Source organism: Branchiostoma floridae, chromosome 10 (assembly GCF_000003815.2).
Source record: "Branchiostoma floridae strain S238N-H82 chromosome 10, Bfl_VNyyK, whole genome shotgun sequence".
Taxonomy (NCBI): Eukaryota; Metazoa; Chordata; class Leptocardii; order Amphioxiformes; family Branchiostomatidae; genus Branchiostoma; species Branchiostoma floridae.
Genome location: NC_049988.1, coordinates 18,400,752 through 18,411,074, shown reverse-complemented (window position 1 = coordinate 18,411,074; position 10,323 = coordinate 18,400,752). Strand labels below are relative to the sequence as shown.

Below are 10,323 nucleotides of genomic sequence, written 5' to 3'. Positions count from 1 at the left end.
AACCCCTTTGATATGCCTTTTTTCATATTTCCCAACAATGTATAAAACGGGAAAGGGAAAAAAAATCAGTTTTAGCTCAAGTTCATGATTTGCTCTCAAAAGAGTAAGAGACCAAAAGCTTTTTTGTAGATTTTGGTTCATGACAACTACGACCGTCGACCGGTAACGTTATATTTCCATGATAGAAGTGAAAAATGTTCCCATTAGTTATAACTTTGTCCAAGATCTTTACAACATGTACAAGAGGTCGGTTTTGTATAAAGTTATAGTTACAAAATGTGTTACATAACTGAAAAAAATACACACCTCAGTGCATATGTTTATAAGAGAACTTATATTGTTGTATGTGCTCAATAAGCATTTATTAAGATTGTGTACCCCTTAGAATGGGATCATATAACTTTTGCTTTATCATCTAAGCATTAACATCTAACTGGATGGTTCATGTACTAGTACTAGGTGCATTACTGGGTTTGAAAAAAAATGTGAAAGAGATAGCACTGATCATATCATTGCTACTATATTGTTGCTCATGGGTGGACAAATTTTCTGCCAGCATATTTCTGAGAATCAAAAGATAAATTCAACCGTTCTTCATTTGACATATTTCAGTCTATAACATTAATGGCTGTCCTCTAGAAAAAAAAGCTATATGTTGTTGGCCTATATCTTTTCAAGCAGATCTTATAAGATGAAAAATAGACTTCACATCAGTAATGATAAAAGAAACAGTTTGCACAACAATGCTCCATATCTTTGCAAATATAATGTATTGAACATTGTCTGAAGACTCTGAATTCAAATTTCCCCCTCCTCGCCTTTTTAAAATCATGAGAAATTGCTCCTTTCCCCAAAAAATTAAGATGACCCAATGTACAATGCAAAAACTATTTAGAAGCAATTATCTTAACAGCTACATCTAGTAAATTTTTTATGATCAACATTTTAAAATCCAGTTGTATACTATATAATACACAATGGTCCACATTGGTCAATACGGGCACTAGTTTACGTGGGTATCTCACTAACGTTGCTGTACATAGGCAGTACCGCTACATTCAAGCAATTTGACAGGGCGCTCAACAATACACACAAAGCATTAAAAAAATTTTAATGCTTTGTGTGTATTATTGTCTTTTCAGTCGTACTTTTACGTTTTTGTAAGATTTTCCCAGTATTGAGTTAAGGGTAACACAAATATAATATATATAGCACAGCGACACTGCCAACGAACCAAAGTCCAGTGAGATACCTGATTTAGGGAGTAACTTTGTACAATGAATTAAAAAATGACCACAGATGGTGGCAAAATGTAGCCTGGGTACCATCCAGGTAGTAGTTCGCTCCTATGTTCGCTTCTGCTAACAGTCTGTAGTGCTTGAACCCATTCCTTAATTCGCTCAGAATGTTTAAGATGTCATGGTTCCCAGAAGGAACAGCATAAGACGGAGATAATAAGACGGAGTGAGAAGCGACTGTATATAGTGTATAGTAAACGTCACAGTGAACTACTATCCGGATGGTAACCAGGCTAGGCAAAATGGCCATTTCTACAAGATGAAACTATGCTAGTACAATTGTTGCACTACAGAAGAAACAAAAGTGCGATGAGCGCCAACAGAAGTAGCAGGACACAACTGTGACTTCTGTTTCCCAGACTGGTGATCTCTGCGCAGAAGGGGTTGTGGTCGATCTTCATGTGCACATCGACCCAGGCGTGAGCAAAGTCCTCAAGGTCCAGTGTGCAGTACTGGTCTGTTACTCGCTGAACACAGCTGATGGATTCTCTGTATTTGCTGCAGGGGGGAAGGAAGAAATCAGAGTTACAGTCTCAGATGCATACATTAGGTGTGGATACCGCTACAGAAAATTCAGGTACAGGTATGGTTCAGGTCAGAGGATCAGGTCCAGTGTACAGTACTGGTCCGTAACTTGCTGAACACGACGATACATCTGTGAATAACTATGAATAATTCTGTAGTGGTAGAACAAGGAAATCCTGGATGGAATATGTATGGAGAGACATAAAAATGTGCAGTCTAAATAGGGCGAGCCTGTTGGACAGAGCCACTTCGAAGCAAGGTGTGAAGACTAGCCGACTGCTGCCTACCCCTGTGTCAGGGTCCACAGCAGCAGTATAGTCTGAATAGTAATACTACTACTACCACTGGTTATTTTTTTTAGTACATAACTAAATAAACCTAATACTGTGTGACTCCTACACATATTGCTGCAGTACAATGTGAACCAGTCACAATTGCCCTGAGGAATATCCATCCATCAATTCATTCATTCAATAAACTGAATAACTATTGAGTGACTCGATGAGTAGATATTCCTATTTTTCTGACCTGCATAGCCTTGTGTCAGCTGGGTTGTCCTGGTACATCATGATGAGGCCCCTGGTGCAGTCCTGACTCTCCTGAGTGTACCGGGAGTCGCACGGGTTGGTGTGGTACTCGCTGAAGTCGATGGGTCCCAGCCCCGTACCTAAACACAAAATAGAAAAAAATATGTATCCATCTAGCCTAATGTCCAGCTGTAGCATAGCTCCCGAGTCTCTTCTGTATTTGCAGAGAGGACAGAAGAAACTCGGGAGCTATAATAAGGCTGGATCCATCCCCATCCACCGTGCAATGGCTGAGTGGGTACAGTGTTTGCCATGCAGTCAGTTACTAAGGTCATGAGTTCGATCCCAGGACTACGATTACGATTCTGGACAGGAATTTTGGTAATTGATGTAGTAATCTGCTTGTGACTTGAAAGTATGTATCTCAAAATCAGTGTCCAGTCACTGACAGAGCCACCTTCGTGATAAGACCATAGATAAATAAATAAATGAAATAAATAAATAAATAAATGAATATAGAAATGAATGAGCAATAAATACCTTCACAGAAGGCCTCTTCTGAGGGGAACTGAGTCATGATGCTGCCGACCTCACTGTTGAGTCTCTCCCCCTCGTACAGTTCCACATAACACTCACGGATCTCCTTCCAGTAGCAGAACTCTGCTTCTTTGTACCTTAGGCTGGGGGAGGGAGAGATCATATCATTTTAGGTGAATAGGATGTTACTTCTGGACAGGACTTTGTGGAAATTTCGTACAGCTCCACATAACACTCACGGATCTCCTTCCAGTAGCAGAACTCTGCTTCTTTGTACCTTAGGCTGGGGGAGGGAGAAATCATCTATCAGGTGAATACATTGATCTTCTTCTGTAGTCTGGTATCCAGATGTATCATAGCTGAGGCTAGCTCCCAAATCTCTGCAGAGAGGACAGAAGAGACTTAATTAGGGGCTATAATACATCTGGATACCAGGCTACTACCTCTTTATCTGTATATCCAGTATGACCACCCTTCAACATAACATACCAGCTTCTGTATCTGTATAGATGGTATAAATGCCCTTTGGTATAACACGCCAGTTTCGCAGGCACTGTACCAATTGGGAAGAATAGCTAGAATGTCAAGCTATATCTAGAAGACTATTTCTTGTAAAATTGTAATAAAAAAATGAAAATTTTACAACCATAGTGTTATAAAAAAGATTGCTGGGCAGTTAAACATCTATTCTTGCCATAAATTTTCAAAATTGTTAGGAAATCACACAGTATCAAGGCTAAGAACTTACCCACAATCCCCGTCTGGGTCTTTCCTCATGGCAGTGAAGAAGTGATTGTCGCATGTCAGCAGTTTGAGGATGTACGGCTCCAGGTCACATGTTCCAATACTGTGGGTCTCGTACTGCGCAGTCACATATGCCACTGCGGGAAAACAACATAAAAATGTTACAATTTCCATTTAACAACTGTGCAGTCACATACACCACTGTGGGAAAACAACACAAAACTGTTACACGTCACATGTTCCAATACTGTGGGTCTCGTACTGTGCAGTCACGTACGCCACTGTAGCAAAACAACGGGAAACTGTTACATTCAACAATTGTGCAGTCACATGCATACGCCACTGTGGGAATACAACACAAAACTATTACATTCAACAACTGTGCAGTCACATACGCCACTGTGGGAATACAACACAAAACTATTACATTCAACAACTGTGCAGTCACATACGCCACTGTGGGAATACAACAAAAAACTATTACATTCAACAACTGTGCAGTCACATACGCTACTGTAGCAAAACAACACAAAACTATAAGTGAACAAAAAGGGATCTTGTGATCGGACTCCAGGTTACCGGTAGAGCTAACGTTAGCCTGACTAAAATGGCGCTCCTAGCGGCGGCCCGACTGTTGCCATAGCCCGAGAGGGGGTCATTAACCTCTGACAGCAAGAGGTTGTTAGCCTAAGTACCATCCTCTGTAGTGACCGCTGGCTCAATATTTTCGCTTGCTAAGTAACCACGGTGGTTAGCAAGTGAAAGTATCGAGCCAGCGGTCAATACAGAGGATGACACTCAGGCTAACTAAGCAATCTGTTCAGCAAACAGAATGCTACAGTATAAAACTTTTTCTGTCAAATTTCTTCAAGCTCCTTCCATATGCTCTGACACTCCCTAACTCAAACTCTAACCCTAACCCAACCCAAATCCTACCATAGGGATGTCTGATGTGGAACGCATCAAACACTCACTCTGCCTTACCCCTGCAAACCAAAGGGCTGTCCCTTAAACCTTCAAACTTGACCTACTGGTAGCCAAGGTCAGAAATGATATAGATTACAAAGAACATGTTTGCAGGAAACTGGTGCTGTTCCGTCTGTGGTTTGTTCTTGTTGTTGTGAAAACTTGTTTTGTCCATGTTTGGTGAGGCGGGACCCAAAGCTTCCTCAGGAAGCCTTCTGTGATGTTGAACTTTGGTGTGAGGTCAGGAGCAATGTAGCCTGGGTATAACCGCCCTCGTTAATAACTGCTAGCTCAATCTTTTTGTGCTGCAGTACCTAGGTCATACACCAGGGGCCCAAAATTGACCCTGACCTTCATATTCTCAACATCTACCAACAAACTATCATCGTAAGCGATATACCTCAGGTTCTTGAGTTATGCTGACTACAATAATCCGGAAACACAAACAGACACAAACACACACACACACATGCAATCTATTTTACTCAATATATCCATTTTTTATGGAGATAATGAGTATAATAGCATCTAAGAGGGTTTGAATTCTCGCAATACCAGACAGGGAGCATTGTGACCTGGGAGAAAAAAAGTTTTTCCTCTAACTCTATTAAAGCTACCTTTTTTCCAAGTATAATGTCTACAGCACAGTACAGTAGACCTTGATCATCACTTTGCCTCTGAGCTTTTCAAACAATAATCTGCCTTCTACAGTAAACTTTGATCTTGAATTTGTCCTGACCCATAGTTCAAGATCAAACAGTTATCATCACAATTAAGTAAGGCAAAACTTAGCAATTATGCTTGCCTACTACAGTGAACTGATCATGCAGAAAATCAAAGTGACATGACCGATTATTGGACGATGGTCGCACTAACTCTTACATAAGTTACTTGTCCTAGGCTATATTAATGGAAGTTCAATCAATTGTAAAGATTGTTTCTGACATACAAATGTAAGCTACTTACTCCCACCTAATAAGTACCTGGCCAATAATTGTCAAGGCAGGGGCTAGGAGTTTCCTTTGAATTTCTTGCACTGCTTCTTCACTAAGAAACAAAATGCAATATTTGACTGAAAGCCAATTTCTGTTGGTAGAATAGTTCTATTTTCCTAGACATATAAAACCCAATATTATCAAGATTTTATACAGTATGCAGAGATTGCAGACCCCCATATAACTAGCTACACTAAGACGGACAATCTTAGATGATGGAAGGAAAATGGGGTTAAACAGCATGGAAAGCAGTAGCTGCTGAAGACCGCAACCTTTGGAGAAAATACATCCTGTATGCTCGACGAGTCGACCAATGCAACAGTGTTGCGGGAGGGTCTAAGGTAAGGTCATATAACTAGCGCCAATGGCAATGATCAGGTCGCTTGATATGATGAAAAGAAGAAAGAACAACCTGGTATTTTCTTCCACAAAAACATTGAAGTGAACATTTTGTTAACTTCTGTAAAGGTCTGTCCCCCTAAACCAACCTGTCAACACCCACCATAATCTGGACCTGACAGCTGACCTACAGCACGCGCGGATCCAGGGGGAGGCGCGGCGGGCGCGCGCCTCCCCCTTCAGCTGGCAAAAAAAAAAAATTGGCAAGATAAACCAAGGTTACTAGAGGTCTTCGGAAGTTACGCCAAGAATATTGACAACGTTATAAAACTAATTCGCTTATTTGAAAGGAGATTTTCTGGTAATTATTTAGGGAAACTTGCAGTTTGCAATTACTAGTGGGTCTTTCGCGTCACGTAAACTTACGGTAAAGGCCCGGGGACGGAGCGCGGCCGCATCAATTTCTCCCCAAGAAACTGGTGGGTCGCTGTAAGCCAAAATCGGCGCTCAAAAATATAGAAAGAGCGTGGAAATTTTGTAAGATCTCCAGAAAATCAGCGGAAGTTAATTATTTTTGATGAACTGATGATTTCTATCGTCCGTCATCGGCTTAGAGAGACGCAACCCGCCTTGGGAAAATCGGCGTCGTGCGCCGACACCCCCCTCCCCACTCCAGTTCTGATCAGTCGCCGCGGTGACCGTGCTGACGTTTTTGTTGTCATTTCCCCCCGATTTATATAATAATCGTCATCAATTGCCACCGCAGAAGCAAAAAGAGTCCGACATATATGCATTTTCAAATGCGTAAGACACTTTCAAAATCGTCTCCGGCAAGCCACTCAGATCCCACGAGATTTCTATGCGATTTTATAGGAGCGCGAGCCGCTTCGCGGAGAAAGGCAAATCGGTACAAATAATTTTGCGATATTGTTTGTGTAGCGTGGCGTCATTTATGAATATTAAAAAGGAGGAACTAGCCTTCGTTAGGTTTGTCCTCAGTGGTAGTTGCTAAAAATAGTAAAAGATGTCCCTGAAGTGAACTAGACAGCCACAGACATGACAAAAAGTTAGTGTTAGTTTGCTTCTCAAATTTGCTCAGATATGGCTCTAAAATGCACCAGAGAGCCTCTATTTCTTATAAATTTTCTGGGGGAGGCCCCCCATACCCCCCCAACGAGAGGGGGGAACCCCCCTCTCGTGCTCTCCCCCCGCGCAGCTTGCGCTGCGCGGCCGCGGCCTTCGGCCGCGTCATCGTGCGCGCCCCCCCCTTAGCAAATTTCTGGATCCGCCAGTGTACAGGGGTGTGTTCTTGTCTTACTGGTGCTTATTTATGCTGGACTATGGTGCAATCCCTGCCTGTTTGTGTGTGTGTGTAAGGTAGGAGACCTAATAATCTGGAAACCAGTCACTTTGCTGGCCAGGAAAAAGAGGTACATTCTTGTCTTACCACTGCTTATTTATGCTGGACTATGGTGCAATCCCTGTCTGTTTGTGTGTAAGGTAGGAGAGCTGATAATCTAGAAACCAGCCCCTTTGCTGGCCAGTACATGTGTCATCCTTAGGTCTGCAAGTAACAATGATAGGCCCAGAGTCTGAATACCAGGCTATACCTGAGTACACTGTCTGCCTGAACCATTGACTGTAGCCTTGGGAAGCCTGGAGACCTGACTAGGGACATGAGTACACTATGTGAACCTGGGAAAGCCTGGAGAGACCTAGGCTAGAGACCTGAATAAACTGTGCAGCTCTGGGAAAGCCTGGCAGTCACAGGAAAGCCTGGAGACCAGACTGTAAACCTGAATGCACTATGCGGCCCTGGGAAAGCCTAAAGACCTGGATGCACTATTGAACTGTGGCCTGTAGTCCTATGAATGCCTGGATACCAGACAACAGACCAGAGTGCACTGATGAACTGTGGCCTGTAGCCCCTAGAAAGTCTGTTAACCAGGTTAGAGACCTGAGTGCACTGCAGCTATTGAACTGTAGCCTGTAACTTCAGGAAAGCCTGGAGACCAGCCTTTAAACCTGAGTGCACTGTTGAACTGTTGCCTATAGCTTTAGAAAAGCCTGGATCTCTACCAAGCTAGAGACCTGAGTGCACTGTTGGACTGTGGCCCGTATATGTAGTCCTCAGAAAGTCTGTTGACCAGACTAGAGACCTGAGTGCACTGTTGATACGTGGTCTGTAGTCCTATGATAGCCTGGAGTGCACAGTAACTGTGGAACTGTGGCGCATACCCATAGGAAAGCCTGGAAACCAGACAAGAGACCCGAGTGCACTTCAGCTGTTGAACTGTGGCCTGACTGTACATGTAGCCTCAGGAAAACCTGTAGACCAGACTATAAACCTGATTGCACTGTTGAACTCTTGTCTGTGGCCTTAGAAAAGCCTGATGACAAGACTTGGGACTTGAGTGCACAGGTTGGCAGACCTGTTGACAGAAAGACTGCAGGACGTCCAGTACAGGGGAACAAGATGGGTTTTTCATCAACTCACAAGGTTTTCATTGGATCACTGAGAGATTTATAGTGAAATGGTAGCTGCCACAGAGTTTACAGTCATAACATATTTTCCAGGCAAATTTTCTTGGCCACTCTGGGAGATATTGCTCAAGTTTTTAAGTGTGAGTTTTGTGAACATGACAGAGAAACGTGACACTCATAGTCATACGCAAACAATTACGTCAAACCTCTGTTATATATCATGATACACCTTCCATATTTCTGTGGATGGACCAGGAAGTACACAGATAAGAGAGAGGGAAAGGAAGTGGTGCTGACGCTTTTTATCAAGCACGATCATGACGTTGTTCATATATTTCCTCACATCCATGCTTTATTTTATGCCACCCTGGTACATGTACACATGTACGTTCAATCTTTTTGTTGAGCCAGCGGTTACTACTGAGGATATTACTCGGGCTACATTTTTGGCTGATGTAGCAAAGATGTCTGCTTAGATGTTTATTGTAAAGATCACGTAAAGGCCTCTGCTTTATTTCATTTGACATCTAATAATTATGTTTAACAGCAATGTCATCATGAGAAAGCCTTGTGACTCACAATCTGTGTGTCAAGCAAGGTTACTTTCATCTTACAGTTAGCATTCCATCTTAATCAAATAACCAGGTACAAATGGAACAGGGGTGGCAATTCCTACTCAATTTTTCTTATACAGACATACTTGCATAACCTTTATTTTGACTAGATGGCCAGTAATACATGCCATCTTTTTCTGTCAGCTATCACCACTGACTGAAAAAAGACAGTACATAAGAAAATTAGAGCACAATTTCCCCTGCCAACCTCTGTTTGCAGTCCTTTCCTATTTAAAAATACTGAATCCTTACCCAAAGAAACATACAACACTGACATACACTGAAAGTGTGATAAAAGTCTATTATCAAGCTTTGAAATATGATAAAACTGATACTAGTACGTTCTTGGCTGACAGAAAGACGAAAAGTAAATATTTACTCAGGCTTTAACGGATATAACACCTCTGGTATGTAATAGCTGACATAAAGACAACTGCCTTATGTCAGCTGACATTTCATAATGACATTTAACTGCTATGGCAACATGAGAAAGCCTTGTGACTCTAACTGTATGTGTTAAGGTTATTTCTTATCCTTAAGAACTCACAAATTTGAACAGGTGTGGCTGTTCCTATCCTATTTTGAAATACTAACCCCTCAATTGAAGTAACATATATCATCAGTAAAATGTTATTGTTAACTGGGATAAATGTTTGTTATCAAGTTTCAATTAGCTAACAACATGACACGATTTATACATTTTTAGATGAGGCAAACTTAGGCAAAAACATCTGCATTGTATCAGGTGACATGTGATAATAACTTTAGTAAGGTAAATATTTACTGTAAAGCTTACAGAAAGAACATCTCTGTCTACCTGTTTCAGCTGCTATATGTCAGCTGATATTTCATCATGAAAATGCCTTGTGACTCCAACTGTCCAATTGTTACATAGTACATATTTTTCTTCTTTCAGTTAGGCAAAGACAACTGAATACTGTATGTATACTGGGCCTGTTCATTTTGTTTATATTCAAAACAATAAATTGAACTCTTGTTGTGTGGTAATTCTTTCCCCCTACTGACTAATGTATGACTCGAAGTTGAAAGAAACACAAGTCATACAAATAAGTAAATGTTTATGGTAATGAACGATATGACAATGCCAATGACGTAAACGACATCTGCTTTACATCAGTCAATATTTCATAATGACGTTAAACAGCAGAATCATCAGGAGAGAGCCTTGTGACTCACTGATATGGTTTAGGAGCAAAGCCTCCTTTTAGGAGATAAAGTCCAAAGTAATCATCGTCAAAAATGGCATTAACACCACCGGAATGTTGGTGCTTGC

General features: G+C 41.5%; 1 protein-coding gene across 1 annotated transcript in view; it reads right to left on the bottom strand.

Moving 5' to 3' along the window:
- Positions 1-1,210: 1,210 nt before the first annotated feature.
- Positions 1,211-10,323, bottom strand: part of LOC118424657 — a 33,490-nt gene continuing 24,377 nt past the window's right edge. The window contains exons 2-5 of the mRNA XM_035833314.1: positions 3,636-3,768; positions 2,891-3,030; positions 2,352-2,490; positions 1,211-1,796 (exon numbers count right to left, since the gene is read on the bottom strand). Coding sequence (XP_035689207.1) covers positions 1,586-1,796; positions 2,352-2,490; positions 2,891-3,030; positions 3,636-3,768 — 623 coding nt within the window. The 3' untranslated portion in view covers positions 1,211-1,585. The remainder of the gene's footprint in view (positions 1,797-2,351; positions 2,491-2,890; positions 3,031-3,635; positions 3,769-10,323) is intronic.